Below are 22,022 nucleotides of genomic sequence, written 5' to 3' on the forward strand. Positions count from 1 at the left end.
CTTTTACTCTTCTTACCTGATGATCAAAATTGGTTATGGATCTTAATTGTTTATTTTTAGTACAAAAAAATTACAAACCACAAATCTAAAGGTATCTTTCAGTTAATCATCATAATCCTAATTGTTTACCCTCTAACTTGTTGATTAATTCAAAACAATTAACCAACTAACCAAGTTGAATAAGACAGTGAAACAAACCAACTATTAATATAAAATTAATTCTAACCAAGGTTGACACAGAAAATGTTTCTTACTAAATTAACATTTAAATAGTGACGATGATGATGATTAACAATTGAATAAGAAATTAGATAATTGTTTTCTTTTCTTTTCTTTCACAGAACAATTAAATTATCCCTCTAGAATATTTAACCAATTTAATCAAGATCAAGGTTAATCAAAGGTAAGAAAATGGATAACATCAATTGTCACCCTAATTTCAAAATAGCAAATTAATTTGTTTCCAAATTTACAACAATCGATTGTAAATCTTTGGTAAATTGTTAATTGTAAATAATTTAACAGAAACTTGTTATAATTGTTTTAGAGGAAGAAAAAAGTTTTCTTTTTATTATTCATCATGAAAATAAGAAGAGAAAAAGTTTTGCAACAATAACATTGAATCAATTTTTCTTCTTCTATCATTCAACTGTGAATTTTCAATCTTCTTATTACAATTATTGTAATAATAATCAGAATTTAAATTTTTTATTAATTTTCTGATGTTCCATTAACCTTTTAACACTGAAAGAATTTTTTTTTATTAAGATAATCAACAAGATTCTCTTGATATAATATCATCATTATTCAGCTTTTCACCAGAATCAGAGAAATCATCAGAATCATTATTATTGTATCAATTAAGATATTAAGGTAAATATTAAGAAAGTTTTGATGATAAAATTAAGAAGATTATCATTTGTGATTTATATTTAAGAAGAAAAAAATGAAGTGATTTAAGTAATTGTAATGAAAATGGTTTGATAAACACACGTTAAAATGTTATTGGAATCACTTTGAGACTAGGGTAACATTGTAACGTTACACTAATCACACACAATTAAAGTCACAATTTGAATCATTATTGTTCCCAATCTTATAATGATGATGTTTGATGATTTAAAGTCTAATTTAAAATGAACATTTACAATTAGTAAGAAATTGGGCTACGTTGATAATTAGCTAATGGTTGAATTCTGATGAAATCACGAGCTGTTGTTGGTTTTAATCGAGCACAAGGATTAGTTATATTAATTATATTGTTATTAATACCATTCGAAGTTGATTTGATTAAACTTTCACTGTGATGATTAGTTGATTGTCGACGATAATGATTAATATCGTTTGATGGTAAATTTTTAGATTGTCCATTATTATTATTGTTATTATTTTGACTTGTTACTATTTGATCAGGAAAATAATAACGAGGTGGATCAGCTTTGCCTTTATTGTTGTTGTTGTTGTTATTGTGATTACTAGAATTGATTGTTACCGGTAATGATGTTAATTTAGTTGATTCCTTCATCATCATTGATGATAATGATGATGATACTGGTGGTGGTGGTGTTGATGTTGAATGTGGGGTAACCCCGGTAACTACTGGTCTAAGGTCATTTTTAACTTTTCTTAGGTCAGTTTTGATTGGTGTTGTAATTATTGTGGTTTTGGGTATTACTGGGGGTGGAATTGAGACTCGATTGGTTGTTGATGATGGTGATGATGAAGATAATGATGAAGATGACGATGATTGTTGTTGATGATGGCTATTGATTAATCGATTTGATTCCAATTTTTCAACTGTCTTCAGATTGTTTATATTATTATTATTATTATTATTGTTGTTGTTGTTGTTGTGACTATGATTATGATGGTGAATCAGTTGATTTTTACTATTATTAGAATGTGTTTTAATCATAATTATCTTATTTTGATTACTATTATTTGATGTTATTTTGGTTGATGTTGTTGTTAATTTTGGTCTTGATAGTCCAGAGGATGTTGCACTTCCTGATGATGAAGGTCCACCACTTTCAATTGGTGACCAATTACGTTCAGAATCATCTGATGAAATGTCACCATGATATTTAGCTGCTGTTGTCATAATTATACCACCAACTTTGGTGTTAGTGGTGTTGTTGGTGGTGGGTGATTTAAGTTTAATCAATCCCTTACCATTGTTAAAGGGTGAGGTTGATGTTGATGATAATTGATCAGGTTCATCTGAACCTATTCCACTTGATGATTTACAACTAGACTCAGATCGGAGACAATGGTTAGGGAGATTGTGATGATGATGATGATTGTGATGATTAGAGGTTGAATTGGTTGTTGGAGAAGATAAATTGACCATTGACCTTTTAAGTACTGATGGTGATGAATTGGAGGATGAGGTTGACAGGGATGATGTTGGTCCACCAACAATTAGTCCATTTTTCTTGTCACTTTTAACTAATCCATTTATATGTTTAGGTGATGAAGATGAGGTTGAAGTTGATGTTGATGATATTGTTTCCAATGGACCAATAATTGATAAATTGGTACTTTTTCGAGCTTCAATTCCAGTTAATTTACCTTGTTTACGACTAATTGTATCATAATCTTTAGGTGGTAATAAAATGGGTCCACTTTTTGGATTTGATAATTTAGCTTTTAATTCAGCGGCTAAAGATTCATAAAGAATAGCAACTTTGGGATTACCAAGAGTTAATTCAATTGGTAATGATTTACCCTCTTTCGAACCACAATTAACGGAATCATAAGAATCTTCGGTTCGATCTGATGATTCTGTTCGAGTTGAACGACTCTCAGATGAACAACGTTTACCAAGTGGATTAAATTTACGATTTAAATCAATGGATGTTTCTTGTTGTTTAATCTGTTGAAGATTTTGAAGTTGATGAGGATGAGGATGAAATTGATGTTGTTGATTAACAGTTAATCCTTTTGATACAAGACGTGATTCAATCTCTCGAAATTTACGTTGATTCTCTGGTTTCTCAATTAGCAATTGTAATTGTCCACGAAGAGACGAAGCCGTTTCGATTGAATCACATCGATAAGCGTGAACATGAACTGGACATTTGGTAATCGGATTGTAGATCAATAAAATACAAGCAACCAAATCCTCCTCTTGGACAACACAGGTAATCGCATTGTGAGGTATAAGGTGTTTAATTTGTTCAGTTTTACCTGAAGATCCACCAGTGGTTGTAGATGATGAGGTTGATGATGAAGAAGATGATGATAATAAACTTAATTTAGCAGATGAAGATGAGGAAGAAGATGATTTTTTTGGCACATTTTGTATTATTTTCAATCCTTTGTTGCTAACTTGAAGGGTTACCTTTGATACCTCTGAAAGTCCTTCTTGGTCAATTAAATAACGAAGAACAGGTAAAATAAATTCATCACCACGTAGACCTTCAGCTTCTTTAGCTCCAAGAAACCAAACATAATAAGAAGATTTTTTAATATCTTTCCGTCTGAAAGCCATTTAATTTAATTTATTTTCTCTCTACTCTTGACCACCAAAAGAAAAACAATTTCTTTTTAATCACTTGGAAAGAAAAGAACAGAAAACAAAAGAGGAGAGAAAAGAGAAAAACAAATAACAGAAAGAAAAAAAGATTCGATAAAAAGAATCAATTATAATCCAATATGGAGGATGAAGAATAGAAAAACACTGAGGAGAAAAGAATAGAAAAAAAAAATGAATTGATTTCTTTTTCTTTGTCAGGTAAATGATGTGATTGATAAGTTACAATTATGACAATAATATGTCACTAATTTTGACCTATTGGTGTCTCTTTTTCACGGATAATGATGATGGTAATGATGACGGGAATTATTTAGATTGTTGTTAATGATAAAATTTATTATCTCCATCAATATTATTGGTTTGGATGATGATGAGAAACACAAACACAACGTGAAGGTAAAAAAAACATGTAATTGAGATTATGTTATAAATATTTTAGTCTATTGATGATGATGATGATGATTGGTAACTAAATGTTTACCTGTTGATTGTTGACTGTTTACTGATTGTAGTTTGTTTGATATTCTGCAAGTTGGAAATGTTTAAATTTTACTCACCAACACGATGCACTTTCAACTGAGAGAATAAAATAAAAACACCAACACTAAACAACCTTAAGAGTTGAAATGATTTCGCTCACTCATTTCTCTCTCTTTCTCTCTCACTATTTTCATTAAATTCTCACTTCTTACCTGACCGGTTCCTCCTTCTTTCTCTTATTTATCATCATCCTTTTGCTTCATCATCATCACCATTGATCAATAGAATAGAATATTAAAAAAGAAATTATTCCACAATCATAATTATAATTGAACAAAGAGAAATAAATAAATAATAACAAACGAAAACAAAACAATCGAATTTACATTTTTCCCTCCAAATGGAAAAAGATATTTGATCCATAGAAATATCGATTCTTTTGTATCGATATTTTTGTAAAATTCTTTTTCATTTTAATTGAAACGCTTTTCTTAATTTCTTTTATTTTACTTTTTTTATAATTAGTTAATTAGGGAGAATTTGGTGTCAATTTTAATTCTCTCTTTGATCATTGTGTGAAATCTAAATTAATTACCTTATTCCGATTTCTCTTCTCTTTCTGTTTTGGAAACATGATATCGTTTGTGTGTCAATTTTGATTCTGGTTGAAGAGAATTTTTTTCTTCTCTTTTCTGATAAATTGTTACTGTTGTTCAATCAAAGTCTTTAATTTATTTTGATTATTGGTGATGATAACAAAAAAGGAGTAAGTGGAAACAAATCAACGCTTAATTTTTTTGTTGGTTGGATTTGATTTCCGTTTAGTTTGTTTCGTCTGGTTTAATCAAAAAGTCTCACAATTCAACCAAGGCGATCGATTTGCCTTCTTCTTTTCATCGGATTTGAGAACAAGAGCATAAAAAGAATAAGAAATTAAATCTTATCTGGTTTCTTTTTTATTATTATTCTTCACTTTGAATGATCTCTCAATTGATTTTACAGATTCTAATCTAATCTCCATCTTTATCCTCTCTATCATCACCTTATTGTAATTTAATATGTGATTTGGTTTTCATCATTAAATGGATGGAAAAATGGTTTCTCGATCTGTTCAGGAGATGAAAATGTATCAACATGGAAGAGATGAAGACCAAAGAGAAAACAACAAGGTAATTAACTTGAAGTTGACTAATTAAATTTTAGCAAATCATATTGAAACTAATATGTTTTTATTTCTTATCCAATTAACAATTACTTTTGATTGTGGTTGAGCAGATCTTTCAGATACTTTTACTCATTAACTTCATCCAGTATTATGGTTTTATGGTTATGAAAAGTTAATTAGACGATAATTTTTCTCTACAGAAGATGTTGAAAAAATTTAAATGATTAATTAAATTTCATTGATTGTTTCAGGTCACCAAGACAAAAAAAATCCTCTCATGGTCGTTTGGATGAAGGAAGAGAATGATAAATATTCCTGAAGATGGATAAGAACTCCAACAACGTTGAAGAAGTAAAAAAACCAAGTGACCAAATCAACGTTGACCCAAACCAGAAAAAAACAGATGATTAAGAATTCATGTTTACCTGAGAGAGAGAGGAAAAAAATCAAACTGATGGAAATGATATAAACATTTTCCCAATGTTTACCAAATATCTTTTTTTTTATATGTGGTCGCCTTCACGAGAGATGAAAATAGTCACAGTACAATGATACTTCCGGTTAATTCTGATAACTCACTTTAAATCATGATAATCATCATTTCCTAAAAACAATCAACAGGTTCACACTATTTGGCAACAATTAGGAAATGGAATTGAGAGAAAAACAAGGATCGTAATTAACTTTGGAAATTTCACTTTTTTGGATTACCTGATAATTTTTCAATTCCTCTCAAGTCCAACTTAAACCCGAAGGAGAAAAAGATTTGTAATGATTAGTAAACAATCAAAGCTCAACAACAAACAATCAATTAATCAAGTTGAATAAACAATTGATCAAACGATTGATTGTACTTGTGAGAGATTAATTCACTTTCGTTTGGCTTAAATTAAAGGTCTAACAATTAGTGATAATAAACAAATTGGAAGGCTGTTCTTGTATCATGGTGATTAAGAATCAAATTTAATCTGTAACATTTAACCATGGACGACACCCTCCCAAAAATTAACGATTGATTAATTGATTGTTTGTATGTTAATCGTAATTGATCAAATTTCCTTGAATTATTTACGATTATTGATGAAAAAAAATCATCTTTAATCATCAAGGTTTCCCAATCAACTTTTAAACTAATTTGCTGAGTCAGATTTAAGAATTAATTTTGTTACCATCAACATCTAAATATTTGTAATTGTGCTCTGTCATTTCAAGGGTTTCCAATTATTATTCAATTAACAATTACATGATCAGTAATCTCTCAACCAATTAAATCAACAACCTCCACAACAATTGGAATGAGATATTTGATTAACACAACGAATCATCAAATAATTGTCATTGATTGTGAATGATTAACTACTAGTACATATAAGGTATGTATGGAAGGTTATAAAATGATTAGTTAAATTGATTTAAGAAAATTTAATTAATCAACTTTAATTGTTGACAAATGAAATTAACTTATCGTTAACATGTTGACTTGCTAATGGTAAAGATTTATTTTTGTCTTGATTAAATTAAATTAATGATCATTTGGCAACTAATTATGTTGATCCGAATAATTAACCTTTTAATTGTGATTGTGTCTGGCCAAGTGATTGATTCTAAACAATTAACCATGTAAATCAACAATTAGACAATTTTAATCATTTGCCAAGATTTAATCCTCCGAGACAATTGTTGTAAAACTTACTGATTGTCCAATGGTTGATTTTGGTGATTGACGAAATCAATTAATTGCTCAATCCTTGATTCCGTATCAACAATTTAAAAAAGTTACAATTAAACTTTATGGACAGTTAATCATTTCCTTGTACTTAAGTTTAGTTTTCTTGATTATCTTAATGATTGTTTAACAATTTGTTAATTCATTATAAATAGTAACAGATTATGTCCAACTGTTAACTTTTAATTTCCTTAATTTTGATTAATGTCATCAAATTAATTAACGATTGAAAAAGTTATATAATAATTTAACTTTCATATTTTGTTATTAACCACAAATGAAAATTAATCTGTTGTTTTTAATTAAAAAGTAATAAAAAATTTGATTTAAACTTTTCATTCAATTGTCACAATTGAGTTAATTATGATCAGGAAATCAATTATTATTAACCAGATTAACATATTGTAACCATCAACAATCAGTGTTAATCTTGATTAGCACAAACTTACATTTAAATCAGTGGTGTTAATGGTTAACATATAAACACCCAACCCAAAGATTGACAACAATTAAAAGTAACGATTAACAAAATATTGATTAATCGATGAGCCGAAATTAATTAAAATTAAGATTAGTCCCTTTTCACTTCAATTATTAGAAGACCGGTTAATGGCAATAATTAAATTCAATTTTTCCTTAATTGTAATTAGATAATCAAACATTACCTTATGGTAATTGTTGAATGAATTTAATTCTCGCTTCATCAGTTGAATATATTCAATTACACTGGAATCAATATCGATATAATTAACTGATTTTCTTTGAAATAATATTACAATAAATAGAAAGTCTAATCGAAACGTTGAACAATAATCATATGAGAATTGCTTACAAAATTAACTAATAGTTTCGTTTTAATTTGGTCAACTTTGTTAACGAATCAATTGATCAACGGTCACTATGAATTTCCTATTGACTCTAACTTGGTGTTTTCTTGGTGTTTCTTATGTGCTGACCTTTTCTCCACTCGATTTATCAGCTGAGTCTTACATCGTTACTAAAGCGGTTGAGATCGCGGTCAAACATCGTAACTCAATGACCGATAATCCAATGTACATGGCATGTCAGTCGATTCTCAGTGTTCGGAAACTATCGGTCACTTCAGAAGATATCAACTACGAGGTCACTTTTAATATCGCTATGACCGATTGTACAAAACTGGATCCTCATTACTCTTGTAGGATTCTTCTTGGTGTAAGTTGAACATTTTTTTGTTGATTTCGATTTTTTCTCTCTTTCAATTAATCTGATTGATAATTGCAACAATTAATCAATAGGCGGAATCCGAGAAGTGTACCTATGTTTTCAATCAGAAAATGCTCAAGGACACACCGAAAATTACCAATTGGCAGTGCGGAGGTCAAAATTAACGGACACGATTAACGACCAACAAAAGTAAAGGGTTAGGTTAATCATTTGGAGAAAAGATTATTGTAAGTGTTTAATTACAGTGATTAACACCTTTGATTATAATAAAATGGTTAATTGTACTTACCTTAATCATGTAATTGCATAAATAAAAATAACTTGATTGTGATTCGTTTACAGTTAAGATCACAATCAAATTACAATCGTTACTGAAACAAAATTAACAATCAAGTTCAATGATTAAGCAAATAAACTGATCTTTATTGTCATTGATTATTATTTAGTTTCTTTCAGTTTAATTGTAACTTAATTAATATCTTTCATTGATTGGGTTTACTGAGCAAAGTTAATTGTTATCAACTAATGTATATTTATAACTGGATCAACTAATTGTTAATATTGATCATCAATCATTTTAAGATCAAAAACCTTAATGCTTTTCAGGTGAAGTGAAAGTGTTTCACTAATAACAATTAACCGAGAAGGTGAATAAACAATTAGTTAATTATTAGGATTATTAAATATTCAGATGATTAAACATTCAGTTATCAACAGTTAACAAGAAGAAAAATTAGTTAATTGTTTTGAGTTATTAGTTATAAATTTAAATTGTTATTCAACTTAAAAGAAAAAGAAAATGAAAAGTTTTTTTATTAATCAACAGGAAATTAATTGTGAGTTAATTGTTGAAAACAAAATTTAGATTGGACAAATTATCAACCTAACCAATTGTAATTGTAATTGTAATTGTATTGCTTGTAAATCGTGATTTTAAATTGTTTACAATCAATAATCAACTATTGTATTAAGTATATTAATAGTTACCATGAAATAAGTAAATGATTTGATAAATAATTCACTAATCAACAATTTACTAAATCATCATCATCATCTTGATTAACTTGAATAGATGAAAGTTTGTAATAGATAATCAATGAATCAATTACAATCAAAACTGAATCAGAATGTTAATTGTTTGGATAATGAAGACAAAAAAAATGATTTGTTGAAAAAATCATCTTAATCATGATAAACTTTGGTTCGTGATTTTAAAAGCGTTTAAATTGTTTCAATTGTAGATTCACTTTCATTGATTGTTAAATTGTTGTTGACTGATTTAGGTTAACACGGATAATGATCAAGATATTATGTTGATTAAAGATGAACCATAGATGATGATTAAGTGTTGATATTATTGATTAATATTTATTTCTAATTGTAAACCAAATCAAATCAATTTGATAGAAAAAATTTAACGTCAATTAGACTTTCCGTTTCTACTTTTTGTTAACAATTAAAGAATAAAATTGAAAGTTATCCCAAATTAGACGAATAAGAATAGTTTTATTCCTGATCATTTCCAGCGATAAGAATCACAATTGGTTTTAAATTCATGAAAAAAAACAAGAACTCGTGTTTATTGAAAATTTAAAATTTTTAATTATTTAACTCAAGCATTTATCTTAGTTGCTTTCGAAATCCAAATTTCTTCTTTCTCGCTATCAAAAACTAGTGAAATTGGGAAAATATTATAAAATTATCTAACTAGACTATTCTCAACAAAATTATTGAATAACAGCGCAGTTTTGATTAGTTTTGTTTCGAAAGTAATAAAGTCGTGGTAAAGTTAATTTAGTTATTCAGGTCATCGGTAAAATAACACGTTTCAAGGTCATCTGAAGGTGATTTAACTAGAAAAAATATTCAGAGATACTACTGACAAGTTTTGAGGTTTCTATGAGTTTTGAGATTTTCAACAGTTATTCAATTAAACTGTAATATCTCAGAATCTGTGACAACAATGATCTCTAAATTCATTTGACAGAGTTAAAAAATGTTGAGAATACCTGTATCACCTTCATAAGGCATTGAAACGTGGTTTTTTACCGATGACCTGAATGACCTTGATGTTTTGATATAACAATTGAGTATCACCCAAACTCATACCACTTAAGTCTCGTGTCTCTTTGACTCTCATTTGCTGAGAAAATCGTAAAAAACGTTGGTAAAAATAGCTGAATACCCCTGTAGTGTTCACGAAAAAAATTGAAGATTGATGATGTGATAACTGATGAACAAGTGCGTTTTTTTAAAGATGTGTACCTCCGACTCAATAACAGTCCAGTTGACTGGGAATGTTTACGAACTCAAATTAGAGATACTGAAACCGAATTTGGTTATTGGTGGTCATATGAAAAAGTATTTCTGGCCTAAAACGCTTACTGTTTTGCAATTGAACAAGTTTGCCGAGATCGCGACATTAATATATATATCGGTTTTGCACTGTATGTGGACAGAGAGATATAAAAAATTTCCGTGAAGAATTTGAAAATCCAGTACCTTCGAGTTCCTAGAATGCTGAAAATCGAGATCCTACTGACAATTAAGTGCGGAAATACGGACGTGAAAATGCAAGGAGGTTGATGTCGTGGAGACAGATCTTCAGGTTTCTTATGGTTTAATTAACAATTGTAAATAAACTTATCGAATATTAACTTTATCATTTTCTCAACTTGTTAACATTATTTTCTTGTCATCACCAAAGAACAAGTCACTTTCAACTCTTCCTTAATCATCAATCTTGAAATCATCTTCTTCCTTTAAAAAGTTGTTTTCACTAATTAAGATATTTACATTTACTTTTAAATTGACCACAATTAACTGAAGATTGTAACAATTAAACCCTTCCTGTTGATTCTCAATCTTTTCACTAATTGTGATCAATTAACTTATAATCAGTTAATACTTCAAGTTAGTTCAGTTCAGTAGTAGCTTAAAACTCAAAAACATGAAATTCCGACATGGTGAATTCATTTCTTTTCCTATTCATTTCACTCTGGATTCATTTATCTATTGGTCAATGCTGAGAGATTTTTGAATTACTGGTTCTTGTTGATACTTTCCAAATTTGGAATCATTGATGAAGATCATCCGTTTTGTTTTTTTGGTCATTTTCTTAACATGGTCAGTCTGATCTTGCGAAATACTTTCTCATTTACATTTTGATACCTCTTTTTTTTCTTATTATCTCTATCATCATCTTCCTTTCATCCCAATATCTTCAAAAGATCAACAACATCCAAATGCACCTCATCTTTAATCCGCATCAAATTAACCTGACGAAATCCGGGTTTATACCTTAACAAGAATCACCAATTTCAGGCCAAACTTTGGCTAATTTTTTTTATATGATTATCATCTTCATCTTCATCATTTATCCTTATTAAAAGTACAGGTATGTAAATCACTTTATGAATGATATAGTTGATTTGGTAAACAATCAAATTAAATCAGTAAAAATAATTACATTTCATGTAAGTGAAAAGCTCAACATCCTGTAATCAATTGAAGGCAATTTGGTTTCTTATTGTGAATGTAAATATTATTATTACAACAATTAACTAATGATATTTACATGGTTATTATCAACTTGTATTACCCAGTTAATTGTTTGCAATTTACATTTGTAGTTATATGAACCAAATTTTTAACCATTCAACCTTTCAAACAATTTAAATTAAACATCAAAATACTTGAAGATTAAGTGTTTTAATATAATTATTATCAAAAGGGATTAAGGTTGATTGTTATTAACAAAGGAGAAGAAAAAAAAATTATTATTAAGTGTTAGTAATCAACTTAATCAACCTAAACATTTAATTATGATTAGAATCCAATTGATGATCTAAATTGAATTGATTTATTTTCAATTATTACATTTATGTTAACACACTCACAATCATTTAATTGTTATCATCAGAATATCTGTTTTATTAAGATTGATTAAAGATTTAAATTATAATGATAATCTTGATGATAGGATAATTTGAGATTTGATTGTCTTGTGTTAAATCATTTAACTAATATGTTCAATGATTTTGATTCCAATCAGGTCAAGATTGTGAAGTGATCATAATGTTAACCAACAACAATCAGCAATCAACATAACGGGTTAGTGATTAACGATCAACATTTTTAATCTATCACCTTTATATTACTTGATTGCTGTTATTTTAAAGGTGAGGTTATTGTTAATCTCAATAATATAATGATGATGATAAAAATTGCTTCTCAAATGTAATTTAAATATCAACAATCAACAACAATTTACTGAACCATAAACGCGAGAAAAAATACAACAGATTCAAAGTTAATTATCTTTGATATGATTTATAAATATTGTTGGTAATTCCAATTGATTAACTATCGTTGATTGTGATTAACAATCAAAATGAATATATATTCATTTATATGTACGGATAAGAAATGGTTAATATTACCCTTTAAAATGTGCAATTTAAATAATTAACAATCAAGGTAATCAAATGTTAATCAGTCTCACTTTCATGTTCAATTGTAACTGTTTGACAGTTTTAAATTTGGTTGATTGTTGAGAAACATTTTGATTAACATTTGAATAGTGATGCTATTTTATTACTATTTAGTTGATTATAATTAATTAACTCAATCACATACTATATTATTTCATAATGACAATCAAGCAAAGAATCAATTATTACCACAATCAAATTAAATTTCTTATGATTTTCGGGAAAAAAATTTTCATATGCCAATGACTTTTACTTTTCAATTTTTTTGATTGTTACTTGTTGAATGGGTTGATTGTCAACAATTAACAATGGTAATCCTTTTATAACCATTTTGATTATCATGATTAACATGGTCTACAATTTATATCTACAATCTAATTGATAGGTTGGTTTCCATTTCTATGGATTCCCTTTGATTACCTTATTGATTGTGAATCTTTTTAAATTGTTGCTAAATTATTACTATCGTTGTAATCGTAATCGTAACAACAACAACAAAAAATATCAACTCACGATTTCTTGATTGTTACAATTGATATACTGTGAGGATGATGATGATAGTAAGTAGTTTTTAATTTCATGGTCTGTATCTGATTGTGATTGTTAATCAATGGAATCCAATTGAATCAAAAATCTGAGAAAAAAAAATCTCAACTTTCACTGGTATCACAAGTTAATCACTAATCTGATTAAACGTCTTGATTATCAACAATTAGTTCTGATTGTTGAAAAATTCTCACAACAATTTATCAACAATTTCATCAATCAGTTCACAATTAGTTCAGTTAATTGTAATTATTTTTGATTCTAAAATATCAACTTGACCATCAAAAGTAAAATAAAAAAAATCATCTTCCCAATTTGAAGTTTTTTTTTGCTCTTCATTTACTGTTAATTGTTGAGATATTATTTACTAATTGCTTGATTGATTTAATTGCTGGGAGAAAATGATTTTACTTTATCTTAACTGTAAAGATTTGAAGATGGTAACAATTAAATCAATCCCAATCACCGATGACCGTGAATCGGATCAAATTAAATCATAAAAAAATACAGTTAATATTTAACAAGCTAAATTAAATTCTCATCATTAAGTAACAATCAATTTAATCACACTGAGAGATTGTGATGTAGTAATTAAAAACAAACTGTTAACAATTAACCTTGATTGTCCTTTATTTTTAACCTCTCACCATTATCCTAATCACCATCACAATTAATAATAGCTGATTAATTGTTGAACCGTTTAAGGTGAACAATTTAATTAATCAAATTTAATATATTTGATCAACAAGGTAAATTAGGTTACCATTGAAAAAAAAACCACAAACACTGATTGTTAACCTTAATTGTTACAATACAATGCTCGTGAGTAACTTTCATACATTAATTAATCCAACAATCTAGACTAAATTATCCTAATTAAAAAGTTTCAAACAATATAATTAAGCGTGACCAAAGTTATCTGATTAATTAACTAATCTTCAATTTTAATCAGTTTTCTGGTAAAAGTTTTTCATTGTTTGTATTGATGATTTAATTGTGTTGGTTAAATAAATCACGATAATCATTTTTGACATTGTTACATAATTAATTAATATCAGATTAGTGATTAAGGAAAACCTTGATTGTTGAATTGTTGATTAGCTTATTCCGTTTAATTTTAGACAATCAATAATTTTCAACCGATTATCATAAGGGAAGTGATTTAAGTAATAGATTGTTGTGAATTAGGTTCACTAATCAGTGGGAGATTCACAGGAAAAGTTAATCACTGATTAGTTAATCATCAATGAGAATCTCAGTCAATCAAAACTAATCATTAACCCAAAACAATTTAACATTTTTTTTTCACAATGATTGTAAATAAATTGTGAACAATTCATGAAAAAAATTTCATGAAAATACAGTTACCCTTTGGTTCCGGGTTAATTGTTGTTAGTTAATTAGATTTCGTGATTTAATTTAGATTTTTATTGTTTTATCAATAGTTTAATAGTGTATAAGGTTAATCATCATCAATGTTGATTGTTGTAAATTGTAGCCCAACCTATTTAATGATAATTCAAGGAAAAAAGTTATGATTATAATTTTCAAGGGTCACTTCATTGACCGATTTAATTGTTAATGATAATCAACAACAATTAACCAGAGATTATCATTACTATTACCGTTTCTTTTTAATTGTTTGGTTAAATGATAAATTACTGGGATGTAATAGTAAATATTACAAGATGAGTACAATCAGATTAATCTTGTTATAAGCAATTAACTTGGACGGGTTTTAATTGTTGTTGTTGTTATTGAATCAAAGAGGAGACTAATTAACAAGATTAGGTGAGGTTAGATTAGTAACAATTAATCTCGTACTTTGATTTGATTAGTTAACATTAATCATATGAAATAAATGATTACATTTTTTTACCTAATTTCAACTCTAATTTTTAATTTCTTCATATGATTAATTCATAAATCATGAACATCATCATGAATTATTTCAACCCTTAAACAGGATGTATTAACAACCAACATGTTGATTATGTTCATGATAATGATTAACATGATTTAGTTAATCATAACAAACAAGAGAGATTGATTAACTTTTAAGATTGACAATTTTGATGTTTATAATGATGATATGATCATAATGATCAAGATGATTATCATTAATGTATCATCATCGTCACCATTGAAAACAAAATTCAATCTCTCACAGTTTGAATTATATTCAAACTAATCAATTTAATCAAATCCTAAGGTTGGTTAAATTGCTTTACCCTTAAGCTCATCTCAATCAAACTAATCACTACCAAGTACGGTTATCATCCTCATCCTCATCCTCATCATCTTTATCCTCATCTTCATCTTCATCCCGATCAGATTTGAATCTTAAATCAACAGGCTAAGGTTTCAATCAATTTAACTGAAACAACTATTATTAAATTGTTTATTAGTGATTATTATTAGTCATTAATTCTTGCGGCTATTTAATCAACAATTAACGTTTTAATCATTTTTACCGTTAACTTGATTACAGTTAATTTGAGATTATCAATTGTTGTTAATAAGAGAGAGAGAGAGAGAGAGTCGCAATTTAAACAAACATAAATTTAATTGATTACAATTATATCCTAATGAGTTACAATAATAAAGTATTTATAATTTAAACCTTTGAAATTGGATTAAATTTAATTGCTGTTCACCCAAAGTGAAAGTGATTTCACTTTTTCACAATTATCACAATTAGGAAGTAATCAAAAAACTTTTCAAAAGCTTCTTAATTTACTTAATCACAATTTAATTGGTTGGTTAACTTTTCTTTTCACCTTAAATGGTTTTAAATCTTGTGAATTCAATGTGATTGTCCAACTAATTGTTGGGATAATTTACTTATCATTATTAAAAAGTTATTATTTTCATCCATCACCATAGTTATAATCAACACCAACAATCAATAGATTATCAATGAATTAATCACACTGACCCTGATTAATGAACAATAATAATCTTTTACTTTTGATTGAAATTGATTACAATTAAGCTTTTGAATATAAATCATTGATATAAATCAACCTTCAAAAATTTAATTCAGGAAAAAAAATCAACATCAACTCCTAACAATTAATCATTGATGATTTCAACTATTTAGTTTATCATTATGATAACAATAACAAATAATAATAACAATCAACTCCCTTGAAAACAATTTAAATGAGAAATTAAATTGTTCAGGTTGATGATTAAATTGATAAATTTGATTAACCTTGACAAGAGATTTGATTTTTTTTCTTGATTAAATTGTTAAAAAACTTTCACATTAACTTAAATTACAATTGAATAAAAAAAACTTAAATCATAACAATTAGATCAATATTATTGACTAATAGATTTGATTTCACTTTTTTTTTGTTAATTTAGTTCCAGTTTTGGACAATTAAACAAATTGTAACGTTTTCCCATTATGATTGTTAATCTTAATTGTTCAATCAAAATTGATAATTATCAAGATGAAATATTGTAATTAAATATTGCTATTTAATCATAAGTAGGAAAGCTTAATTGTAAATTTGGTTCAAGGTTTAAATTGGAAAACTAGAAATTAATTTTTTGCAAAAATTTAAATTTTCTATTATAAATCATCGTAATCAAAAACTAATTAAATGTTTCAATTGTTATTCATTCAAAATGATCAATCAGTTTAATTTTAACCATTCAAATCAATCTAAATTAGTGAGAAAACAAAAATTGTTGATTTCAACTCGGTAGCAATTAAGTTAATAAAATAATAAAGTTAATTTTGGTTTTGAAACAATCAAATCAAACATGTAATAAATTAAGTAATTGTTACTACTACTACTCTTAATTATGATTAAACAATCAACTGATTAACTATTTTAATTTTATACTTGTAAGTAGTAACACATTTACATTATTAATTCAATTTATCTTAATTGTAATTACTGATTTGATTGTTATATTATAATAAACGTTGTAATTGAAACTGTCAAATTAAATTGTTACCCCGCAACAATCATGATTAAACATCAACAATTTAATCAAAGAAAAAAATGTTAATACAGTTCAATTGAATATTCATCTTATAAATAAACAAGATTGATAATTGGGTTTGAATTATTTACTTGATTGTAATTTCATTTATTATTAGATTCTCATCTTGATTAACATCATAATATTAATCGTCAATAGCTGATTATGATATCGGATTAAGATTAATTGAAATCCAGATTTGGTAAGGAATAATAAGCCGTAAAAAAAGTTAGTTGAAAATTGGAAATCTTGAGCTGACATACACTTGTATCGCCTTACCGGAATAATAAATTTCAGTCAGCTCATATCTGAACTTTCAGCTGACTAATTTTCGGCTTACAATTCACGGATTTATGGAAAATGATATAAGCTAATTTATTGAACTAAGGTGGGACAGCAGCAGCAGTAAAGCCAGAAATTTCAACAATGGAAACGATTAGTTTAATTTGACAAATATGAATTCCGAATTAATTCACTTCCTTGGAAATAAACCAAATCGATTCCTAACATTTAATTGACTGACTAAATCCACTTGCTTTAAAATTAAAACAAATTAACTTTATTAAATTAAATTAAAATCAAACATAATTATTAAGTTGAGTAGTATGAAAACCTCCAAACGGAAATGGGGGTGGGGATCAGAGAACGTTCTAGAACATTCTAGAAAGTTCAATGAACTGTCTGGGATGACGTCAATAGTGTCCTTGAAACCATCATTCGATGTTAGGACTAATGAACTGAGTAGAATGACGTAATCAATAAAAAATGATGCAATAAAAATAGGTATAAAAAGCACTAGTCTTTGTTAGTTAATCATTATTATCAAAATATGGACAGATCAAGTTGTGTTTAATTATGGTGCAAGTGGCCTAAAAGCCAATCTAATAATTAATATTGTTAAAAATGAAAATTTGACAGTAAAGATAACTGAATGGGCGCATAGTGCACCAGCTGGGTTTGATGAAATCGATGGACCAAATTGGACTGTTGAAGTCTCTTTCGTTACATTCAAACGTTTAAAAGCTCTTGTTGATCAAATAGATTATGACAATCTCCCGAATAAATTGATATTTGGCCATGTTAAAGCGGATTTGGAGTTGATCAAGCTACTGAAGAGCAAAGAACTCTCAGAGAAATATGAATCTTTCTTGGTCAAAAATGATCTCGAATATCGAATGTCAACGAATATTTTTATCTCATATATTTGTTACAATACTAACTCTCACATCAGAGCATAACAAAATTCGATGACTCACCATCTGTTGTTGTTTCAATATTTTGGTTTTGTTGTGGTGCGTTTCTTTCGACTTGTTCCTGTTGGTTTGTTTCAGCTAGTACTTCTTCTTCTTGTTGTTGCTGTTCTTGTTGTTGTTGAACCAGAAACCGTTCTGTAAACTTACCGAATAATGAAAGTAATTGAAGTGGAGCTAGAGGTATAAACATTGTTATTAATATAATAAAACAAACGAATTAATCAGATAACTAAAACTTCTTATGATGAAAAAATAACCACAATAACATTTACTGTAAAGCTAGATGAAAAAAGTAAACAGGAAACGGAATGGTCACATGATATGTTGCTTAGCAGCAAAGATCACGTGACCATTCGACCGCATTCATTTGAATGATTTTATTTAAATTAATATAAATAGTGAATAATTTTTCCCCCACTTCCGCTTCTGAGCCACTCAGAAGCGGAGGTTTTATAACTACTAAGTTGAACCATCACCATCAAAAGATAATGATTGATTTAGAATGATTAAGATTATTATGACGAGAATCCATTATTCAGCCGATGGGGTTTCTTTACTTTTTTGTGGTCGTGCTGCTGGTGGTTCTTTGTTTCGCTCTATCATGCATGAAGGAGAAATATGTTTTTCGAATGAATCGATGTCTCGAAAAGCTTTGAAGCACCCATAACAAGCAATCAGGAAATTATTACTTAATAGATGTCCTATCAGATCATCTCGATTAGCAAAAGGATATTCTCCTTTGCAAGGGCAGGGCTTGTTTGAGCACTTTTGGCTTTTAGTTTTTCAGCTTCTTGTTCAGCCGGTCGAACCAGTGATTCAATTCGGAAAATCAAGACGGCTCGCTTGGTGGAAATTTCCAAAATTTGCATTTTAATGTGCTCTTTTACCAAAAAGCACAATAATTGTCGTCAACATTTTCAATCTCAAATTCACTGTTTTCAGAATCGGTTGATCGAGTTAAATCGTATAGTTTAACCAAATTTTGGACATTCAGCGAGTTTTTGACTGATTCTATTACCTCTTGCAAGGTAAGTGGAACCAAGTGTCATTCTCTTCTGCTTCTTTAGCAATGATGCTAATCCAATTTACCAGTTTGGATTCATAATCGACTCCTTTAGCTGGAGTTATTTTTACTTTTTTTTGTCTTTCTTGACTTAAACTCAGGATCTTGCGAATCCACAATAGTTGGATGCTCTTTGACTAACCACGCCTTGTAGGGGCAAACAGCACAGTGTTTTCTGATTGACAGAGTCATCACCATCGGCTTTCCACAGGGAGTGCAATAAAGAATTACACGGGCAACCCGCATTACGTGTCTGAGGACAGTTGAAATGTCACCAGTGAACAATTAACGCAACAATCTAAGATTATTGAAAGTGTAAAAGTTGAGCTAAATGACATATCTGAAGCCATTTTGTTTAATTAGCAATTAAACTTTTGATTTGATTGTTGTGCATCGTTGTTTTTACCATAAATCAAGGACGTGAGTTAAATTATTTGGGCTCAGTTAATTAGTCGATTAATCTAATTCATGGTATTGACCAAGAAACAATTAAATCAGCTGATTAGTTTTCCTCTTGTTAACTTTTTCTGAGTTGATTAAGCTTAAATTAGGTTGATTTTTTAGTTAACACTTTGAGATTTGATTGTTTGTTTATAAATGAAGTTGAAACAATCAGAAAAACAATTGTAACAATTAAAAAGTTTAATCTTAATCTCACGATGTTAAACAATCTTGTTGATTGATTTGTAAATCACATTGTTAGTTAATCATCACCAACGAAAATGAGTAAAAGTAAATACAACAGCAATTAACGAGTGTAATCATTTAGGCCAACAATTTAACCTTCTAACCAATTAACGAGTAACATGTAATACCAATCAAGGAAAAGGTGAATCCAATCACAATATTGATAGTTAGTTAATTGTGATAACAAAATAATAATGATAGACAACAGAACAACAATAACAATCAATAAATTATTATGATTGAATATAATAAATTAAAGTGCTAAAAATAAAAGTTTAAGTCACAAAATTGATTAAAGATGAATAAGATTAATCATTGGAAGAAGATGATTAAACTAAATCAATTGTTATTAGATTTATAATCAAACACAATTATGATTATCAACATATTCACAATGAATAGGAAACGTGTTTATATTGACCTGTTAATTTGTATTATTGTGGTTATCATATCAATCCAAATGGTCAACTGGTCAACATGAACTTGCAAAAAAAAGGGTAATAGTTTCATGAAAATGAAATTCAGTGATTGAACTTTTCATGATTTTAACCATGAAAATGAGAAAGATCTTTGATAAAAAAAAACAAGATATTAGATGAGAGTGAATTTATGATTAGTATATAATTTAGATTGGATCATGATTCAGATGAGAGAGTTGATATAATAGCCTGAGGGGATTGTTGTAGGTGGAGGAGGAGATGATGAAATGATCAGATTTGAGGGTAAAAATTGAGACGATCAACATAATATTATTAATGGGTGATTGGTTATGTATTATTAGCCTGAATTTGGTAATCCATTTGATTAGTATTATTATTAATCCACTTAATCAGATAATTTTTTCAAGTGAATGTGTAAAAATAATTGCACAGATAATCATCAATGACGATATAATAATTTATTATATAGCAAAAAAATAAATCAAATGGTAAAAGATGAGACCCAAATTGAGCTTAATCAATCCTCTAAATCATAGCTAATCAGTTATCATCATCTCTTAATCATTGATTATTATGATGGCGATGGTTGTAATCATTGAACCATCATTTAAATCAAAGTTATCCTTTGATTATGGTGATGATGATGATGATGATGATGATGATGATGATTGATCAATAAGAGTAAGCAAAAGTTGATCGTTGAAATTGATGAAAATCATGAAAAGTGAGATGATAACAAAGAGGAAAAAGTTTGATATGATGATGATAATCAACTGTCAATCAATAATCATCAGCAAGACAATTGTATCATCATCATCAACCCTCAGTTTTGTTTGTATGTATTAAAAAAAATCCCTTCAGGGTAAGAAAATAATTTCTTCATCTTTTTCATTTTTCACTATTTTTCCCTTCTTATTGACTATTATAATCAGTTAATCACAACAATTGAAATGGTTAAAAATTGTTGCTTAATGGTTATAATCAAGTAATCATTTTGTTTGATCATTTTTTGGTGATGATCAATTTTTGATTGAATTGTATAAATCAACTGTTGATGTTAAATTGTTTCCAACTATCTAATCATATGCTCATAATTATTTATGATTTGAATTTATTATAATTAATCAACCTCATAATCAATGATCAGCTTGATACTTTTATGATGATTATAATTTGTTAACTTTAATAGTTGTTAAAGTGTAATAACCAAATTAGTTAATTAGCTTCAATATTTTCCAGTTAATTGAGAATAAAGATGAAAAGATTGATTAAAATAACACTCCAAATCATCTAATCTCAATAATATTCGCATATTAATTAATTTTTTTGTTCAGAAATTAATTCTTAATCAAGTTAATCTCATTCTTTCTCGTAATTAATTAATCGTTACAACTGATTAACATTAGGATCGATTATTAGAAAT

General features: G+C 28.0%; 2 protein-coding genes across 3 annotated transcripts; one reads left to right on the plus strand and one right to left on the minus strand.

Moving 5' to 3' along the window:
• Window positions 1-538: 538 nt before the first annotated feature.
• On the minus strand, window positions 539-4,369 carry LOC128385393 (putative uncharacterized protein DDB_G0277255). The gene has a single exon (XM_053344249.1). It carries the CDS (start codon window positions 3,491-3,493, stop codon window positions 1,151-1,153), a length of 2,343 nt encoding a protein of 780 aa, XP_053200224.1. The 5' UTR covers window positions 3,494-4,369; the 3' UTR covers window positions 539-1,150.
• A 126-nt stretch (window positions 4,370-4,495) lies between these two features.
• On the plus strand, window positions 4,496-8,534 carry LOC128385455 (uncharacterized). Of its 2 annotated transcripts, XR_008324734.1 has the most exons (4): window positions 4,496-5,187; window positions 5,435-6,556; window positions 7,889-8,103; window positions 8,187-8,534. XR_008324734.1 is itself a non-coding variant. In XM_053344322.1 (2 exons), exons 1-2 carry the CDS (start codon window positions 7,810-7,812, stop codon window positions 8,277-8,279), a joined length of 387 nt encoding a protein of 128 aa, XP_053200297.1. In that variant the 5' UTR covers window positions 7,562-7,809; the 3' UTR covers window positions 8,280-8,534. The 2 variants fall into 2 exon arrangements, 1 of the variants encoding a protein (XP_053200297.1); XM_053344322.1 differs by lacking the exons at window positions 4,496-5,187; window positions 5,435-6,556 and having other exon boundaries at window positions 7,562-8,103.
• Window positions 8,535-22,022: the final 13,488 nt, after the last annotated feature.

This window comes from Panonychus citri, unplaced genomic scaffold (genome assembly GCF_014898815.1).
Source record: "Panonychus citri isolate SS breed McGregor unplaced genomic scaffold, ASM1489881v1 Contig00049, whole genome shotgun sequence".
Classification (NCBI taxonomy): Eukaryota; Metazoa; Arthropoda; class Arachnida; order Trombidiformes; family Tetranychidae; genus Panonychus; species Panonychus citri.